This window comes from Macrotis lagotis, chromosome 2, assembly GCF_037893015.1.
Source record: "Macrotis lagotis isolate mMagLag1 chromosome 2, bilby.v1.9.chrom.fasta, whole genome shotgun sequence".
In the NCBI taxonomy this organism is placed as follows: Eukaryota; Metazoa; Chordata; class Mammalia; order Peramelemorphia; family Peramelidae; genus Macrotis; species Macrotis lagotis.
In genome coordinates, this window is record NC_133659.1 from 114,954,771 (window position 1) to 114,976,705 (window position 21,935).

The window sequence follows — 21,935 nt, forward strand, 5'->3', positions numbered from 1 at the left end:
TCCCAATAATTTACAAAAATGAGAGAAAATGAGACCTATTCTCTATTCAAAAATCTTCTAAAGACACCAAAAATAATTTTTCAAATTTGATCTCTACTCCAAATTTTGAACTCAGGTCCTCCTGACTCCAAAGTCGGTGCTCTATCCACAGCTCCACTTAGCTACCCCACTTCATTCCAAATTTTAAGGCAAATTCACCCTTTTATAATTTTTATGTCCCTTCCCCCATCTTTCTGTTTTTTCCTCTCACAATGATATATGAAATCTGAATGTTTATGCACAGTTCAGTCTGCCTGTACAGATTTATTATGGATGCGTATCAGTATATTTTTAGGTTTTTTTGCAAGGCAGTGGGGTTAAAGTGGCTTGCCCAAGACCACACAGGTAATTATTAAGTGTCTGAGGCTGGATTTGAACTCAGGTACTCCTGACTCCAGGGCCTGTGCTCTATCCACTGTGCCACCTAGCTGCCTCTTATCAGTATAATTTGTTGGGGGGGAAAAAACCCTTAAATATTTCAAATTTTCTTTTTTTTTTGGTACTTCACTTTTATTAGAAAGAAGTGAAACTGTTAAGAAAACAAATTGATAGCAAGGAGTTACTTAAATAGGAAGAAAACCTTCTAGAATACCCTGTGGTTAGTAGAGTAAGGGAAAAGCTAATTTCCCATAACTTTTAAGTATTGAGTGTATATCTATATATCTATATCTACATCTATATCTACATCTATATCTACATCTATATCTATATCTACATCTATATCTGCATCTATATATCTCTGTCTCTATCTCTATCTCTATCTCTATCTTTATCATCTACATCTACATCTACATCTATATCTATATCTATATCTATATCCATATCTATATATCTATATCTGTCTCCTTAATTGTTCCTTACCACTTAGCATGGTGACCTAGGAACATTGCATCTTCCCCATTTAGCAAAGTGTTACATAACCAGAATAAGAAATTACATTTATATATTTTGGAATATTTTTCAACAATAAAATTTGAAACAAAAATGATTTTCTTAACTTTTTTTTTTGTTTTTTGCAAGGCAAACTGGGTTAAGTGGCTTGCCCAAGGCCACACAGCTAGGTAATTATTAAGTGTCTAAGACTGGATTTGAACCCAGGTACTCCTGACTCCAGGGCCAGTACTTTATCCACTGCGCCACCTAGCTGCCCTGTTGTTAACCCTTTTAATTAAAATATTAAATCTTTCAGAATTCTAGTATTTGAAGTTTTACCATACCTGTACTTAATTTCAGTACAGCATTAACCAGGTTTTATATCAGAGAGGCAATGAGATATAATGAATAGAGCCAGAGCCAGGCATGGAACCTGGAGCATGTGGGTATAGATTCTGTGTTTGGCATATACTATCTGTGTAGCAAGTCACTAGCCTCACAGCTTTCTAAGAGCATTACTAAAGGGAGTTTTCTCATTGGGGAATTCCCTGTTTGAATGAAATCACAGATCCGGTCCTTTCCCCTATTTGTATTTCTATAAACCAACTTCTTTTCTTTCTTTTTTTTTTTAATTTTATTTATTGAAAGTGAGCTGCCCAAGGTCACACAGCTAGGCAATTATTAAATGTCTGAGGAGAGATTTGAACTCTGGTCCTCCTGACTCCAGGGCCAGTGCTCTATCCACTGCACTACCTAGCTGCCCCAAACCAACCTATTTTTAAACCAGAAATAAAGATTTCTAGATTTAAAATTATATATAGAGAGACTTGGAAGCTGTTTTTAGAGTTAGGGAATGATTGGAAAGATATCATTTTATATATATTATAAGATCATTGTAAAAAGTGATTTAGTGAGAAAATGTAGATTAATTTTCTTTTGTTCTTTCATTCATTTATAGAGAGCTAGATAGTTAATTTTCAATGCTGCTTTTCAGTTAGGCAGTTTTGAATGTCATAAACAGGTAAACTGGTGAGTACATATTTTTCTGAAGGATCCCACTTCATTGTTTTATTCAGAGCAAAACCTATAAGTAGAATTATTGATCATTCGTTGATCTTAGTCACACAAAAATACTAAGGCAATTAATAGTATTGTCCTTTTGGAATTTGAAGGACAAATAGTTGTTTTGCTACTATTAGCTTTTGAAACTTTGATTTTATTGATTTATAATCAAAACAAAAACAGTTTTTCTTGATGGTCATGGTTTTTCACCGATAACTAGTTGTTACCACAGAGTTTTATACATAAAGGTAGGGTAAATTATGATGACTAAAATGTTTCTATCTATACTCACTGAAGAAAATGTAAGGGAGATCTTAATGGTTGTTTTCAAATGAAGTAACAGTGACATATTTCCAGACTCGTAATAAAATGTTGAGACATCTTTTGGGTTAGTGTTTGCACTTATCTTTCTTTTTTCTACTACCTTTTGTAAACAAAATGTTGATGACCTTAAAAATCAAACAGAATATTTAGTAGAATATTGTTAACAACACATAATAAATTCTCTTGGGACAAATATTGTTTTGCCTTTTTACTACTTTACCATCTCTTCAAGGAAAAAAAACTGGGAATTTAAAATATGACCATGGAAATTTAACATAGTGATAAGAGAAACAACTATTAATAGTTCTTTGATTTCTCATATTGTTTTTGTTGTTTAAGTGTTTTGATTAAATTAAAAGATCAGCATCTAGGAAATGACTACTGTTATCATTTTTCTAGTGATTTTTTTAATAATTTAACTGTGTCTTATTAATTTAAATCTCTATCTTATCTATATCTGTAGCTTTTTTGATAGTAATCATGTGTTCACTTTTTATTACCTTATGCTTATTTTGGATCACACTGACTATAGGTAGCTGCATTTTTGTACTATTACCGAAATTTACTTATTTTGAAGTTGCTATTCATATGTGAGGACAAACAACATGGCATAATGAATCACAGACTGTCATTTGAATCAGAAGGCTTGGTTTCAAAACCTTCTTCTGAGACCTCCCATCTGACTGTGATGAAATTACTTGATTTTTTTCATGTTCTCAGTAGCCCTTACATTGCAAATGAATTGTTGATCTGCAGTTGTAGAGGCTGTTTCCACATAAGATTTCCACATCACAGAGCCTGAATGAAAAAAAAAAACAATCTTCATATGCTTCTCATAGAAAAAATAAACACTACATTAATGGTAGATGTTCATATATCTTTTTTTCCTTAACATACTAAGTCAAAGCACTTAGACAAAGTGCTTAGTGAAGCACTTATTTTTGTTCCTAGTATTGTCTTGGGAAACTGAGACTTTCCCTTCTTCCAAGGAATTTACCCACTCTTAATTAGGAGAGATACCACTTATAGGAACATTTGGCTGTTGAATAGATGGAAAGAAAATTCTAACGGTGCAGCCTCAGATTAAATAGTAAAACTTATGATTCATATGAAATGAGTAAATTGATTTACTGGAAGATAAGAATGTTAGGAACATCAATATATATGTTAAGATCTCTAGTATGAAGGCAGGAATTGGGGAAGAGAGTAAGATTGTGAACCCTGAACTAAATTAATTGAGAAAAGAATTGGAGTATTCTCAAGTTGATGAGAACAACAACCAAAATCTTGATTCAGTTGTAAATATGGTTTGGTGAAGCTCAAAAAGGAAAGGTTACTAAGTGATGATAGTAGAGGGAATGTCTGGGAAAGTGATGAAATCAAGGAGTATTATACCTTTTCCGTCTTGACCTGTGAGTTAGGGAGTAGGAATGAAAATGCCACTAGTCCTGGAAAGGGTGACCACAGAGGATTTGTCATTGGGGGGAGCTAAGTTTCTGAACCAGGGGAAAGGAAAAAAATTTGAGATGAAAACAAGTTTGTCACTTATATGACAAATGACAAATATGTCACCATTCTAAAGAACATGGTGGAAGGGGTGGACTATTTTAGAGTGGGATGTATTGGGGGTTGAATTAAAGGGAATAATCACTTTTTTCAGGACAGAAGGCATAAATCTATCCCTTGCCTTATCAAGGACAAGCTCTCATGTCATCTTTTGTTGAGAATACCATTCATTTTTATTGTGGCTGCCAGAATTAAGTTTTGGAGTCAAATATAGAGGACTGTAAGTCACATCAAACAGGGGAGACATTAAAATTGTTCCTATGTCTATTGCTGAACAGAGGTGTTTATCCTGAACCTTTATTGTAAGCCAGTATTGATCATTCTTTATAAACTTGTGATTTTTATTGCTATTTTAGGGCGATTTGATGAAACAGTGATTGAAGAGAGAAGACAGTGTGCTGAAGATCTATTACAGTTCTCTGCCAATATCCCAGCTCTTTATTCTAGTAAACATCTTGAAGATTTTTTCAAGGTCTGTTATAACTTGTACATTTAATAAATCCATTTTATTATTTTTCCAATGTAGCCAAAGCATTTTCAAATTGGAAAGCTTAACTTTGCAGTTTTTAATTTTTTTCCCCCAAGCTATATGACCCTAGGCAGGTCACTTTGCTTCTTAGTGCTCTAGATAATTAAGACTGTAAGATGCAGAGAAGGTACCAAATTGACTTCTTAGAAGGGGCTTTCTACCAGGAGATCTCCTTAACAGTGAAATCCCAAGTCTCTTCCTATTCCTTTTGAATTTCATTGCTTATTTTCAGAGTGGTATGAAATAGACCATAGAAGTTTTTATAGCTAGAAGAGTCCGTAGAAATCAGCTATTATGACTGAGGCCACCTTATTGCATATTAACTACTTTCATTGTTTTAATATTTAATTTATCTTCTCATTGTTGTACATTTTTTCCCTTTGAAATAATTTGCATCTCTTGTGTGTAAAAAGTTCTGCATGGCCATGGTCAGCATTATCAAAATTTGGTTTAATAGTATTGTTCTTTAAGGTAAGAATGATCATTTTTCTAGTTCTAAGGATAGAAGATTAATGTAAAAATATATCAGTTGAAAAAGTCATTAGATATAAGATCTTTTAAGTACCTTGAAATGAACTTCCTTTAAGTTGTTTTAAAGCATTATGATAGATAGGATTCCCAAAAGTTTTAGGGTAACTTAAAACTCTGGTAGCTTAAAACTTGAATGATACTTTTGGGCCACGATATATAAATTGTGAATCTTTGATTTTTTTTTTAACCTAGTCACCTCTTATGATGTTTTATATTCCCATACTCAAATGGATCCATGATCTCATTGACATTACAAATTATTTTCAACAGTGCAGGTTAGAAACAGGTTAGAAACCATCCATAGTTGTGGCATTTATGTTCATGCCCTTCCCTAAGGTCTCTCAAGGGAGCTCCCCAGTGTACTGTCTTCCTCAAGTTCTCCTGGCATCCTTGAATCCCAGGGGATGTTTGGTCAGCCATTTGTCATCCTTTAGCCTCACCTCATGATTAACCCAACTCTTCCTCCTGTTGCATGATTCTTTGATAATATATTTATATATTTCCTCTGGTTCTTTAGAGTTCCTGATTGGTTAGATGTTGTTGTCTGTATATATATATGTATATATATGTATATATGCATATATATGTATAATTATATATAATGTTCTCTTACTTGTTGTGATTTTCATTTTTAATTTGTTGGATGTTTTATATTCCTTGTCTCAGTGCCATATGGTGACATTGGTGGAGTGTGGAATGAATGAAAAAGCTTTTGAGTGTTGACTGTGTCAGATACTAGGCTACAATCAGAGGATACAATACAAACAAGCAAGAGAAGAGAGTCCCTGCCCTCACAAAGCTTATAATAAAGGAAGAAAACATAGCTAGTGAAATGGGGACCAAGGAGAGTCCAGGGAGTCTCCTGGACAGGACAGTCGAGGCGGGGGTGGGGTGGGGTGGTGGTGGTGGTAATTGAGCCATAGGACAGTTGAGTGACATGCCATTTCCAAGAATGGTTATGTTGACTTGATTACTACTCTCAAAACTAGAACTGGAAAATTGAGTGGAAGAGGGTAGGGGGTAAGGGTGGTGTTTAAAAGATGCATTTCTGCTTTCATGTGAAGCTTGGGGTCAGAGTTTATTCTCATCTCTTTTTGTAACTTAGCTTTGTTGTCTCATATAGACATATCATTGGAGAAGCTCTATAGGCTGTCCATTCAAAAGCACATTATTAATGGGGCAGCCTTTCTTATGTGGATAGTCAAACCAAAGCCCTTTTAGTCATCACAGATGTCTCCTGGAGTCTCTGCAATATTCTGGGTAAAATCCATATATGATTCTGGGTACAATTAACATATTGTCATCTGCACTGAGGGACATTTCATCTCGGAATCAGTTCTTTTTTTTTTAAACTTTATCGTGGGGCAGCCAGGTGGACCAGTGGTTAGAGCACCCACCCTGGAGTCAGGAAGACTTGAGTTCAAATTTGACCTCAGACACTTAATAATTACCTAGCTGTGATCCTTGGGCAAGTCATTTAACCCATTGCCTTTCAAAAAAACAAGCAAAAAATAAACTTTATCGTTAACTTCACTATTTTTTTTTAAGATTTTATTTATTTTGAGTTTTACAATTTTTCCCCTAATCTTATTTCCATCCCCCACCCCCCACAGAAGGCAATTTGTCAGTCTTTACATTGTTTCCATGGTATATGTTGTTCCAAATTGAGTGTGATGATAGAGAAATCATATCCTTAAGGAAGAAACATAAAGTATAAGAGATAGTAGGATCAGACAATAAGATATCAGGTTTTTTTCCCCTAAATTTAAGGTAATAGTCCTCGGTATTTGTTCAAACTCCATAGTTGTTTCTCTGGGTACAGATGGTATTCTCCATTGCAGACAGCCCCAAATTGTCCCTGATTGTTGCACTGATGGAGTGAGCAAGTCCATCAAGGTGATTATCACCCCCATGTTGCTGTTAGGAGGTACAGTGTTTTTCTGGTTCTGCTCATCTCACTCAGCATCAGTTCATGCAAATCTCTTCAGGCTTCCCTGAATTCCCATCCCTCCTGGTTTCTAATAGAACAATAGTGTTCTATGACATACATATACCACAGTTTGCTAAGCCATTCCCCAATTGAAGGACATTTACTTAATTTCCAATTCTTTGCCACCACAAACAGGGCTGCTATGAATATTTTTTGTACAAGTGATGTTTTTACCTTTTTTCATCATCTCTTCAGGGTATAGACCCAGTAGTGGTATTGCTGGATCAAAGGGTATGGACATTTTTGTTGCCCCTTGGGCGTAGTTCCAAATTTCTCTCGAGAAAGGTTGGATGAATTCATAGCTCCATCAGCAATGTAATAGTGTCAGAATCAATTCTTATGATTATCATGGAAGAGGATTCTTCAACTTGACCTTTGTCTTTTATCTCCATCACAGTAGTGAATCCTTTTGACAAATATATCTCCTTCTTTCACTTCTTATCATCATTGTGGTTGAAATGGCTACTACTACTACTACTACTACTACTACTACTACTACTACTACTAATTATAATTAATGTTTATATTGTGCCAGGCCCTGGATCTAGGTGCTTTATAATTATTATCTCATATGATCCTCACAGTAGTCTTCGGAGGTAGGTGCTAATATTATTCCCATTTTACAGATGGGAAAACTGAGACAGAGAGAAATTAAATGACTTGCCATAGTTTACATAACAAGTAAGTATCTGAAGCTGAATTTGAATTCAGATATTCCTGACTCCATACCTGGCATTCTCTCCAGCTCAAGTATGTGAAGACTTCCCTCAACAGAATGAACAGATGAGAAAAATTTGTTCCAATGTCCTTCAGCCTTAGTTCTCTGCATTCATGATTGGTCATTGCTTTGATCAGGATTCTTAAGTTGTTCAACATTGCTTCTCTTTACAATATTATAGTCATTGTATAAATTGTATTCTAGTTTGTGTCCTAGTCACTTTGAGTCCATTCATACAAGTTTTCTCATATTTCTTCAAATTCATCCCTTTCATAATTTATGACACAATAATATTTTATTACATTCATATATCATAATTTGTTTAGTCATTCCCCAGTTGATACTTCTTTAGTTAGCATTCCCCAGTTCATTTTATGTAGTACAAAGTGCCAATATAAATATTTTTGTATATTGTTTCCTTTCCCTTTGTTTTTGTTTTCTTTAGTGGTATAAACTTTATAGAGATATCACTGGATCAGATGGTATACACTTTTTATCGTTTTTTTGGAGTATAGTTCCAAGTTACTCTCTGCAAATGGCTGGATGGTTTCACAGATCCATCAATAGGGTATTGGTCTCCTGTCTCCCAACAATTGTCATTTTCCTTTTATGTTATCTTTGCTATTCTTATGGATATGAAGCAACTTCAGGGTTGTTTCAGTTTGCATTTCTTTTATTATTAGTAATTTGAAGCATTTGTCATCTTGTTGGCCATTTATCTGTAGGTGAATGACTCTTTTATATTTAAATTAGTCCTTTTTATATTTTGGATATCAGACCTTTATCAAAGAAACAGGATGGAAAGATTTTTTTCCTAGTACACTATTTCCTCTCTAATTTTATATTTGCTTTTATTCTTTTTTTTTAGGTTTTTTTTTTTTGCAAGGCAAATGGGGTTAAGTGGCTTGCCCAAGGCCACACAGCTAGGTAATTATTAAGTGTCTGAGACCGGATTTGAACCCAGGTACTCCTGACTCCAAGGCCGGTGCTTTATCCACTGTGCCACCTAGCTGCCCCATTTGCTTTTATTCTTAATAAATACCAAATAGAAAGGACGCGCGTCTGTGTGTGTGTGTGTGTGTGTGTGTGTGTGTGTGTGTGGTAGAATAGAAAAAAGATGGATTGTCTATGACATTGGAAGACCCTATTGTACCATTTGCTTTCTCTTTTTTAAATGTTCTATCTCTGTTGTGGAGCAACAAACCACAAATCTTTCTCTTCCCCCACCCCCCAAAAGAGCTAAACAAAATTTTTGTCACAAATATTACATAGTTGGAATAGTGCCTCTTTTGGAGAGACACATCCCTCTGCAGAGGGTTTGATGACAATGGGTCTAGATTGGAGGCCAAACTGAAAGAAAGCAAAGTAATTTATTAATGTGCGAAGAAAGATGACAGTAATAGCTTCTGTTTCCTACAATGCATTTAATTTTTAGAATTTCATACTCACTTGGAGCACACAACCATTTAGGAAAGATAAATAACCCTTTTCTTAGATGGGGAGGGTAGAGAAAGATAGAAATTCCAAGGAGAAAAATGAACTTTTGCAGGGACGTTTGCCATTCAGCTGGCAGGATTTGTTTTTGAAATGAGAAGATAGTACCTGTTCAAGGCAGGAGACAAGAAGTGACAAAACACTTTTAAAATTGTGAAAGAAGTCCTTTTAAACAAAACTTAAGGGTTAAAGTAACCATTTAAAAGAGACAGTTTCAGGAGTCTTCTTTTCCAGGTCAACAAATATTACACAATAGTGGATGAAACTGTCTGCTTTACATAATTTGTTATATGTTATTTCTTTTTAGTTTCCCCTATTAGGTCACCAAGTAGTTTTAGTATTTTTTCCTTAAGCTGTTGCAAAAAATTGTTTTTTTTTCCACATTGGAAACAAATTCTCACATTGGCTATGTCTGACAATATAGATTTCATTCTGCATCTTGAATGCATCACTTTTCTTTCAAGAAGTTTTCCCTTTTGAGCTTACTTGCATCAGTTTTGTGCAGAAGCTTAATTTTATATAATCAAACTTGTCTACTTATCTTTTATGATCCTCTCCATCTATTGTCTCATCAAGAACTTTCCTCACCCATAGTTGTAAAAGTTGTCTACTTTTCTGATCTTTCAGCTTGTCGATAATTTTATAGTATGAAATGTTGGTCTTAAGCTAATGTCTGCCAGCCTACTTTCTAGTTTTCTCCTTCTACTTATTTTGAACATGATTCCTTATTTGGTTAAACAAAGATACTTTTGCTAAAAACATTCTACAACTTCCTTGATAGTAGCAGTTCCTATCTGTTAAAAACATTTCAGGATGATGGCAATGGTTTTTAAAATCAGCTTACAAAGAAGTTCCCTAGTCTCTCAAACTTTCCCCTACAGTTCCAAAAATTTTCCAGAGAACCTACAGCTGAGTCCCAGGGTATTCTCTGTACCATTGCTTCATTACTCACAACAGTCCCACTTGGTATTGTGGGAATGTAGAAAGTTAATTTATGTTTCTCTTAGTTCCACCAATGTCCCCCAACACTGAGTAAGTTCTTCTCTATTAGTTGAGAGTTTTGGGGTTTATCTCTTTATTTCTTTTTTTCTATATATGATCTATTTTACGGCCCAACTTTTCAATTTTTACAACTCCTATCAAATAATTTTGATTACTTTTAATTTCATTTGATATCTGATATCACTAGTCCCCTTATTTTTTACTTTTCCCCCGTATCTTCCCTGAGAGTCTTGACTTTTGTTCTTCCAGATTAGTCTTGTTATTATTTTTTCTAGCTCATTAAATCAGTCTTTGGAAAGAAGAATTATTTTTGGGATCTTTGGTTAATTTAGGTAATATTGCAATTCATTTTGTCATTCAGTAAGTATAGAATAAAATAGCTTTTTGGTGTTGAAAAACCTTGATATTCTAATATCCTTTCATCTTTCTAGTCTTTTTACAACACTTACCCAGTTACTCCTTCTGGTAACATTATTGTTTTCACTCTCATAAACAAGAAATTCCTTGTTTGAATTAGGAAATTTTCTTTGGTTGGAAAATTCCTGTAAGATCCTTCCTCAGCTCCATTTTCCCTCTTCCTTGACTTCTTTCAAATCCCAACCAGAATCTTATCTTTTACCTTTCTCAACCCTTCTTAATTCCAGTAGTTCATTATTTCCTATGTGTTCTGTGTATATAGCTTGTTTTTAATCTATTTCTTTGATTGCTGTCTCTCCCATTAGATTATAGGGATTGTCTTAAGCCTCTTGGTGTATTACTTGTATTTAGCACAATGTCTGCCAGATAATAGGTGCTTAATAAATATTTATTGATTGGCTAAAGGGAAAGAATTCTAAGTTAATAGCATTAAAAAATTTGAATAAATTTTATCATTTAAAATTTTTATTGATGTCTTTTGTTTATATCAGCATGATTTCTAGAGATATTCCTTTCCTCTCTCTTACCCAGGGAGCCAATTCCTAATACAAAGAGTTAAAAGAGAGGGGAAAAATCCTGTCAGCAGAACTAAGTATATGTTTATTGTCCTACACCAGTATTTTTTTTTCCTAATTGCATAAACAAGATGGCCAAGTTTGGCTATCTTAATTACACAGCATTCAGCGATTTTTTTTTTCAGTTTACAAAGTCTGAGCATAATTTTATGCTTTTAATAGCCTAAATAGTTCTAATAGCTTAAAACAAGAACTAAGTCTTTTTGGAATATTCTGTGTAACTTCATCCTTTTCAGTATTCATATTCTGTTTTTATATAGCAATTTGTTTAGTCATGCTCCACTTGATGGATATATATATATATATATATATATATATATATATATATATATGTATTTTTTCGCATCATCCCAAATTGCTCTATAGAATTGTTTGAACAATTCATATCATCACCAACAAAATATTACTTTGGATTAAAATTAGAACTCAGAGATGATTTGTTATGATAGATTTTTTTGAACAAACTTGGTATCCTGGATGAATACATATATCATTATGTCTTTCCCATCTTTACCCACACACTTGTTTGTGGTTGTTTAGTAATTTTAGTTGTGCTTGATTCTTTATGACACCATTTGGAATTTTTTTGGGAAAGACACTAGAGGGGTTTACCATTTTCTTTTCTAGCTCATTTTCTGCATGAGGAACTGAGGCAAACAGTTAAGTGACTTGCCCAGGGTCACACAGCTAGTAAGTGTCTGAGGCTAGATTTGACAGGCCTGGCACTCTTTCCACTGGGCCACCTAGCTGGCTCTCATATGCTTGTTAATCCTTAAGTAGTAATTCCCATAAAGTGACATGTTATTATGTGTTACATTTTGAATTTTAAAAAGACATTTACTAAACTGTCATTCTGTAGTCTTTTATTATTTTTGCTTTCATATCACAGCTGCAGCAACTATCATGTATTTGTCACTAATTTGTTATTTTACATTGAACTGATTGACCTGAAATATAAAATGACCATGTGTTCTTTTCAGGGTGGAGAAGTTCATGATGGTTCTGAACTGATTGGCCCTGCTGAGCCATATACAGATTCCCTTGCTGACAGTTTTTCTGACTGTAGCACTGAAGGTTAGTAGATGCTTTTTCAGAAATACTTTGGTTTTAATCTGAGAAATTTGTAAATCATAAGCATGAGTCTAGTGTTTGACTTTGCAAAGAGAAGCTGTATCCAAATATCTTAGAATATTTGGTGTCATGAGTGCATCATCATTCATAATTTTCATAAATATTTTCTTCAAGTGATATGTAATATTGTTCTTTTGGCCTTTGGAAAATCATAGATTTACAACTAGTCTGAAAGATTTTCTCTCTAAGAATAGTAAAAGATGTGTCAATTTTAGAGTTTACTGTGTGCCAAACACTGTGCTTGGAGCTTTAGGGATCATTGTATTTGATCCTTATAATAATCCTGTAGGATGGTGTTATTAATATACTCTTTTTTTGGTTTTTTTTTTGCAAGGCAGTGGGGTTAAGTGACTTGCTGTAGGTCACACAGCTAGGTAATTATTAAGTGTCTGAGGCTGGATTTGATATTATGGCCATTTTACAGATAAGAAAATGGAGGCAAACAAAGGGTAAGGGATTTGCCCAGGGACCCATAGCTGGCAAGTTTCTGAGACCTGATTAGAACTTAGGTTTTCATGAACTCCTTCTGTGTTTACCTTTGGATCATAAATGTGAGATGCTCTTTGGTAACTGGACCAAAATTAGAAGAACAGAATTTGAAACCAGATTTTGACTTTTAGTCAGTGACCTTAGAAATTCACTTAACCTTTATGAGTCTCAATTTCCTTAATTGAACAATAAGGTTAATACCTTCATGTAAAATAGGGTTAATACCCTTCCTAAAAGGATATTTTGAGGAAACTTTAGAACCCACTTTGTAAAGTTAATATAAAAAGACATTTTCAATGTTTACCTTAGTTTTGTAGTGTTTATAATTTCATAAAAACTTTTTTTTTTAGGTTTTTTGTAAGGCAAATGGGGTTAAGTGGCTTGCCCAAGGCCACACCGCTAGGCAATTATTAAGTGTCTGAGACTGGACTTGAACCCAGGTACTCCTGACTCTAGGGTTGGTGCTTTATCCACTGTGCCACCTAGCTGCCCCCCGAAACTTCTTATAATAATTTTAAAATTTTAAGTTTTTTTTTTGAGGGGAAAGAGGTTTGCCAGTGCATATAATCAACTGTTTTCAAATTTGTAATCTTAGAGATTTGTGTTGGACACCGAAAAGTTACATCAGAAGTGGGATGATGCTTCCCTTTATTTAAGGATATATGGAAGGATATGTAATTTTATCAGTGTAGTTCATCATTCAGTGAAATATTTCACAACTTTTATATTATTCAGTAGAAAGTGTTCAAAAGTTTCTGTTGCCTAATACATTATCACATTACAGTCAATTTGGTAGTGAGTCTTTTTTGAAATTAATTAGGGTACTTTTCAGATACAATTCAATAAGCATTATTCGTTTACTTTAGTGCAAGATATTGGGGAGAATATGACGTGTACACATTAAGTAAGCATAAGGCCATTTGAATAAGGAGAGAGAACTAACAACTTGGTAAATCAAGGTGCTGTGTAAGCTAGCCTTGAAAGAAATGGGAAGAGCCTGTGTAAAGGCATTGAAATTAGAGAGGGAGTGCTGAGCTTGGAAAATGTCACATATGGCAAGAATGTGGAGTGTGTGAAGGGGAATAGAAGAAATAAGTTTGGATTTACACACTGGAGTCAGATTTTGGAGAACTTTAAATGCCAGGCTCCTCTATTTATAATTTAGCTTCTTAAAGGTAATTTCAGATATTTGAGTAATGGAATAATATGAGCACACCTGCCCTAGGGAGATAACTGTGGTAGCTGTGTCAAATCAGCAAGCATTTTTTATGAACCTCCTTGTGCTGAGCCTTGGGCTATGTCCTCATGATTTTAAAAAAGATAAGCACAATCTCTGCCCTCAGGGATTTCATTACTGTACTAAGAGGTAGGCAGAAGTTGGAGGTTTTCTGCCCTCTGATCCCATTACCTGCCTGTCAGGAATTGGGAAGCATGTTTCATTATAAGGCCTCTGGAATTGTAGTTGGTCTTCATGTTAAGCACTGTTCTTAAATATTTTGAACCTCTTTGTTGTTACCCCATTTTGTCATTTTACAAATTGTTCTTTTTTTCACTTTGCATGGTTTCATAAAGTCTTTCAGATTTCTAAGAAGCGATTGGGAGAGTATTTTAAAGTTCAGCAGTAGCTCACTTTGATGAGAAGACCATCTTGGAAAAGAGGTTGGTTTTTCTTGAATTAGGGATGTACCTCTAAGATTGAAATATTGGAAAAAATTATGAAAAGGAGAAAATTGGATCAAAACATTGAAGAGGAAAAAAGTTTAATTTTCATTGTGTATTTTTCCTCATTGCTACATATCGTTTGGTTTAAATCTTTTTTAACTCTTAGGTCCCTCAAATAACATTGGGATTTATGAGACATGAAAAAATGTATCTGAAAATGATGTTAAGCACACTTCTGTAATGTTTTTCAGCATTCAGAACCTTTATGGGTTAATTAATCCTCCTGAGTTAATTAATTCTCCTGAAAAATTCTCAGTTGACAAATACAAATAGAAGTGTCAGGTGGCCTGCAAATTCAGTGTTACATGAAAGTGTGAAATGGTTTTTAAATGTCCTTAAATTATCTGATATAGTGGGCAAGTGAAAGATTTATTCTCAGAATCAAAGATATACAAGAGGAATCATTGGGGAAAGGCATCCAAAAACAGAAGAACAGGAACAGCTATTGGTTAGCCAAGCCCCACGGTATGCAGGGCAGTGGAAGAGAATGGTACAGGAGTGAGTGCACCATATGGAGGTGGTTTGGTTTTAGAGGCAAAGCTATAATTCTCTCCACAGTGATTCCTACTGGTTGAAGTATTATAAATGTAGTTTTGAAGGTAGATATGATTTTTCATAGTTTTGATTGAGTGTGCAGATGGACTGAGCAAGAGGGGATAAGCCAATATATACCTGGCTAACCTTAGCATGCGTTCTTCTGTTTCAAGGACTCTCATTGCCTAGATAGAATACACAGTAGATTACCTTTATAGTATGCTCAGAGAACAGATGCTTGAGCCTAATGGAGCATTATTTGTAGTCATGTTTGAAATCAATATGTACTATTTTGTCTTAGAATGAAATTTTTCTGAAGAAAACTAGTGAAATTTAGGGTATGTGCTTGCCATTTAAAATTAGCAATGGAAACTATCTTGTAAGGTTTCTTATGATTCTATATATCAGCATTTAGTTGATTTAATTCTCTTATATCTTAGACCTTTTGACAAACTAGTATGGATTGAAGTTGTGTATATTGTGTGGATGCATATGGGAATGTGTATACACATAATTTTGTATATATAACAGAGTATATTTTTATGTTAATTAGGAAGGAATTATGAATCACAAAAAGACTTTTCCCCTTCTTCAATACATTCTCATAGTTGATAGTTTTCTTCATCAAAAAGTATTTATTGATCATTTAAGATCCTGTTTAATTTTAACTCCCAAAAGTGCTCTTTGAAAGCAAAAGCTCTTAAATGAACTGATCTCTAGAGTTTCTAGTTCTTCCTCCTGTCCCCCAAATTAATTTGTATTTTCTCTGTTTATATTTTGGCCTTAGTTATTTTTGTTCATGTTGTTTCCACTTGATGGAATGTGAGGATGGGGACATATTTGGATTTATTTTGGATTTCTCAACCTGCATAGCCCTGTTTCTAGGACATAAAGGTTGATATTAGAACAAATGTTGGTTTTTTACAATCTAATAGAAAATCATTGTACTAAGGGGATCAATCCTTAGTTTCATTGTGATCATTTTTAGAAATAATCTTAGATTAAAAAAATACAAAGTTGCTGTTCACCCTATTTTCTCCACTTGAAGAGTTCAAGAATGAGTAACATGGTCTTTTTAAAGGCACAATTCAAAGATAAATTAGTGATGTCATCTTATTTTCATTAACAGCCTTTTTGCCTTTCTCTAGAATTCAACTTAACTACAGAGTTACCTGCATGACTTTGTGGAAATTAGGCAGCCGTGATAAGAATGAAACATTGTGCTTCTTGAAATATTTTCCCTCATCTGTTTGGTTGCTTTAAGGTTATAAGTCGCTTTATTGTCATACTGGCCTTGTTATCAGAGCCTTTGATGTCTGTATAATCTCATCTGTTCACTTGTGTCATTTCCTTTCTCCAGTACATTACTTGACTTCCTTTGCATTTTTGGAAAGGACATTTTCCAGGTGCATACATCAAAACAAAGGCTAGGGGAAAAATTGATGTTCACAACTGCTACACAAATGGAACTTATACAGTTTTCTTTGTAGCACTGTAACCTTAAGTGCGAATGCACTTAAAATTGCTGTTAATACACCAAAACTTGCCTGTCTTTTTGCCCATAAATTATAGATTAAGAACTCTCAAAGTATCCACTGACACATTGCCATGTCTGGGAGGAGCAATTAGTCTGTCACATGACTTAGCCTTGAAAATGAAGATATTTGTTAGAAGGATAGTATCTTTAAGTTTTCATGTCATTAAATAATTATGTAACTGTGGGACTGGATAGGATTTTAAAAAATCATATAATATATTTTTCTGCTGCAAGTTGGATAGTAGTTAAATCATATTGTTATGAGGTATTCCTCTTTCATTCAATCTCTCTAGTCAAAGAAATGGCAAAATTTTAATCTCATTTTGGTTTGAAAATTAATCATATTAATATTAAATTACACTTCTAAAATTATTTCAATATCACTTTATTTTTCTTGTTTTCAGGAGGTAATAAAAAATTTTGGTTGATTAATTTTCAAAGAAATATTATCTATTAGGATTAAAATGTGAATTATTTTTGTGTTAAGAGAAATTTCAAACCCAAGACCTACTTAAGGTATTTTTTAAAGTATTAAAAATGTTTTAATAAGCTTTTTATAAATACAAGAAGTTAATTTTGTGTCCACTAGGTGGCACTATTAGAACTTTAAACTGACACCTGGGATATTTCTATTATCTATTGATTAGCCCTGAAATTTTCAGTGATATATTAATTACTTATTGAAGTTGGGATTTTTCTTTTCTTATGTTTCTGTTGATCATTGTCTCATACTATGTATAAGACATAGTGCTAAAAAGTATTTAGATGGATCGGCTAGCTCTTCAGTATGAGAGCTCCAATTCCATATATTGCAATCATCCATGCCTTCTCATCTTGAATGACTTTTCATCACAAGAATGAAACACCAGAATTCCAACATATTGTACACTTTCCTCTAGTTCTCATGACAGTGCGTGGATACCTATGAAGTGCACAGGCTTTCTTACGTGACTAATTCATTTTTTATTTCTGATTGTAGTTTTTCTTATGCTATATGTGCTTGTATACAAATATACACATATTTTTCTTGTTTAGATTTTCTTTGCTTTCTATTGACTTTGGGGAGGATTCTCAGCTTTCGTTCTTTGGAGGCTGTAGTAGAGCTGAGAGAAGTACAAAGATAAATCAGATATGGATAGATTTTTTGCCTTATCATGGCATTATATTGTATTTAGTTAGGATGTATAACACCTATACAAATAACCAAAATTAATGGTAGAAAATGATGAGTATTTAAGTGAAATATTGTCAAAATGCTTTAAGAATTCAGAGATAAAGGTACTTATTTTTTATTAAAGTTTAAGGAAGTTTTTTGTAGAGGATGAGCTAATGAAATTGGGCCTTGATATTTGAATAGGATATCAAACAATAGGAATGGGTTAGGTTGGAGAATGTTATAAAACATATATATATATATATATATATATATATATATAAATTATATAGCTATATACTCATATAGCTATATAAATGTTGGTGATAGTGCAGGGTAATATGAAAGACTGGTCTTGGAAGCACGAAGCCTTGGATTTAAAATAACATACTAATGTGACTGTGGACATACTATTTAATTCTTAATACTAATGCAAACTCTCTTAAAAATTGAAAACCAGAAATTAATCTTTATTAGAAGTAGGAGTTTCCTCATTGAGGATTTTCTAAAGAAAGGAAATAATAGAATCATGGAATTTGAGATTTGGGTCTTCAGGGACCATCTATTCCAACTCATGCACAAAAGGAATCCTGTGTGTGTCCATTTCTCTTTCAGAAAATCTCTTCTGAGTGATTTTTAGGCTCTCCTTGAAGATTTTTGAGGGGAGAGAGAGACACTAATGCTTAGAGAAATAGATTATTTTACTTGTGACTGGTTCTAATTATTAAGATTTTCTTGACATTGAGTGAAATCTTTGTCCCTTTGCAATTTCCACCCTCCCGTTATTCCTGGTGTTTTCCCTTCTGGGGCCAAATGGAACAAGTATAGTTATTTCTCTTTATCACAGCCATTTAGATATTTGAAGATAACTATTATTTTCCTCACTCCCTCACCCCATCCTCTGTGTATGTGTGTTGTATTTTATCTAAGCTAAACATGATCAGTTTCTTCTTCTAGTATATAGATTCAAGACCCTTCAATGTTCTGGTTGCCCTACTGGACACTCTCTGGTGGCTTATTATTGTCCTCTTTTAATTGTGATATTTTAATTGCACTACTTAGAATTGAATACTGTTCTAGATGAGGGGTGATGAAAGCAGCATATGGTGGGACTGCCACCTCCCTATTTCTGGAAACTCTGCCTCTTTTTGTGCAGTTCAAAGTTTCATTCATTTTTCTGACTGCCACAACTATACCTTTGTCTTGTGAATGCTGGACTAATGGATATATAAAAACTATTGTTAAAATAAGTTAAAGGAGGCTTCCTGGAATTTGATTATTTCCTATAATTTTAGAGCTTGGAGGTATTTTAGAGATTATTTAGCCCAACTCTTATTTTTACCTGTGAGAGAAAACCTAACTTCAGAGATGTTAAATGATTTTTTTCTAAAGTCACAGAGTTAGTCATTGATGGATTAAGCCTAGTTTTGAAGTAAAGGGACATAGTTTGTTAAAGTGAAGAAGGGTTTTGGATTTTTTTTGAAAGAGACTTATGAAAGAGAACTACACAATGGTAGAGACTAAATTATATACAAAGAAGTTTGGCTGGAGCAAAAGTTCTTATGTATATGGTGGTCCATTTCTCTTTCACATATCTTAATTTTATTAGTTTGGTGAAATGGAAATAGTGCTACACTTAAAAGTCCAGAGAAATATGGTTTTGGATTCCACTTTCGGTACTCACTAACAATAAGACCAAGAGTGAGTTCCTTAACTTCTTGGGTTTCATTTTTTTCTTCTATGAAATGCTAACAATAGTATGTATATAAATAATATTATTTGATTAATATTATATATATATATATATATATAAAGTTCTTTGCAAACCTCAGAACATTGTATAAATGTCATTTGTTATGATTGATTCCTATATTTTGCTTCTGAATAGCCTAGGTGGCAGCATAGACCACTAAGCTAGCTTAAGTATATTTTTAAGATAGAGGAAATGTATTAGTTTCCTTTTTTCAAATTTTGATGTAATCAGGTTTGTTTCTTAATTATATGTAATATCAGTAATAAACTGAAAGAGAGTTGACTACATTTTTTATAAGTTATATAAGTTTAGACATCTGTTTTAAGCCTTTTTTTGAGAGCTGTATTTTTAGATTTACCTTGCATATCTTTTGCATTTGATCTAACTCATACATAGCACATAGAATTTAATGCAGCACAAAGTAATGTCTTATAAAGATGATTCTATCCTATTAAGAGTCCAACTACTGCCTAGGTTTCTTGCTTTGTTTATGAACCATGAGCCATTACTACAGGGCAAAGTAGAAACTCTCCTTGGTAGACTCTGGCAATAGTTGGAACCCCAGGTGGTAAGTTCCGGAAGGTTATCAGCTAATACTAATACTACCATGTATTTTATGTACAGTCAATCATAGAAGACCACCTGTTGTTCCAAAGAAAACTGATCTTTTTGACAGGTAGCCTTCAAATACAGATTCCTGATAGTTTATAGTATGAAATCTGCACTATGACAATTCACCTTTTTAGGCTGGTGCCTTTCCTTTAGAGGTGATCTCCTAGACAGATTTCACAGTACTACCTTACTCTGAGGAGTTCAAAGCATTGAAGGTGAGGGCAGATAGGTGAACTGGGATGCTAAATAAAATCCCTCATCTCTGCAGTGGCTTTTTTCATAAGTCACCTGGGGCCCTCTAATGGTCCTGAGACTTGAATTTCTGTGATTTGAACCTGGAGGCGGAACATTTTCATAGAGGCCTTTGACATTTTCCCATGTTTCAGTTCCAAAAAAAAGCCTTGTTTTTTTTTTTAACTTTCTGGTGATGGTGAAAGATGTATCTTTACTCTTCATGGTGACACTCTTTATAAAGTATGGTTTGACCTCTGATTGTTTTTTCCTTTATATAAATTGTATTTGTTTATATGTTCAGTATATTTTGTATGGACTCTGAGAAGCTTACCTATACATCTTTGAGTTCAAGTTGCCTGGCTTGAGCACCTATTATTTCTTCCTTTAATGTCCTGTAATTCTGAAAGATGTACCTTCTGATTTCTTAGCTTTTGCTTAGAGCATTGCATATCTGCCTGGTCTTTATCTTATTTGGTAACTGTTCTCTTGCTTAAAAGGTTCTAATCCCTTCTGCCATACACTATTTGTATACAAATCAGATTGAGTAGTAAGGTTATATTCTCTAGGAACCAATTCAGGAAACAATTAGCAGGAAAGTAGGAAAATAGAAAGTGAATGCCAGTTTATCTACTCCCAGTATAATTGTGACTGCTCCTAAGCAGTCTTCTCCACTAGGAGCTACTCTGTTCATTCTCATGTAGTTGCTGGCCAGGAGAATTTCTGTCTTGGACTTGGTCTCACTGCATAATGTGTCCTTGCACCTACTCTGATTCATAATTAGCACTCACTTTTCATATTCTTCCAATACCAGACCCTCAGAATAGCATTCCTTTATTCCTGTTTCATGAATGTAGTTTATCCTTCTGTATGAATGAGGGAATGAAGAAAGGAAAAACATTTACTAAACCTGACCTATGAGGAAGGTTAAGCACTGGAGAGAGGTGCCTACCCTCCAGGGGCTCCTCAGGGGAGGGATGAGGAATACAGCCATCAAAGGGGATCCCCAGGCCTATCCAGAAGCAAGAAGGCTAATGCTTTGATTTCTGTTCCCAGAGTAGTATGTGGAAGGTATATGTGTGTTTTTGTGTAAGAAACAGATAGATAGATCCTGGGACACTGAATTCATGTGCACAGCAAGTCAGCAAGATGCCCAAGCATGAGATGGAAAGTCACTGATAAGTAGCATTTGTTCAGTGTTTCCTGTGTACTTGGCATTGTGCTCAACTTTGGGGGTACGAGAAATGTGATAACAGTTTCTGCCCTCACAGAATACTCATTCTAATAGGGAAGCTCACATACAAATAAGTGGGTATATACAGGATTTACACATATCCAGAACAGATGGGAGGAGGTCTTAGAAGACAAGGCATTAAGAGCTGGGGGTACTAGAAAGGCCTCCAGAAGAAAGTAGAATTGGGAAACCAGGAGATGGAAGTGATGGAAGTTTGGACACTCTCAGCTATTAGGATTGCTCAGCCTCAGGTATAAAGTTGCAGGATTTTATTATTAATTTTGACTAGTGTAGCTTGAAGTGTTGTGTTGTAGACACTGGTCTAATTTTCTGATATTAACTTCTTATCCCCCAAGTCTGACTACACAAAATATTCCTTTTTCTTCCTTGCCTACTGATGTAGAAATTAGATAGATTTT

General features: G+C 34.2%; 1 protein-coding gene across 7 annotated transcripts in view; it reads left to right on the forward strand.

The window, feature by feature from the left end:
* RPS6KC1 (ribosomal protein S6 kinase C1) overlaps nt 1–21,935 on the forward strand; it is a 247,207-nt gene that overhangs the window by 68,052 nt on the left and 157,220 nt on the right. For 6 of the 7 annotated variants that reach the window (XM_074222641.1, XM_074222639.1, XM_074222646.1 and 3 more), the window contains 2 exons: nt 4,221–4,336; nt 12,101–12,194. In XM_074222641.1, the coding sequence (XP_074078742.1) occupies nt 4,221–4,336; nt 12,101–12,194 (210 nt within the window). Of the gene's footprint in view, nt 1–4,220; nt 4,337–12,100; nt 12,195–14,312; nt 14,400–21,935 lie in introns of those variants that run through there. The other variant, XM_074222644.1, reaches the window with a different exon arrangement.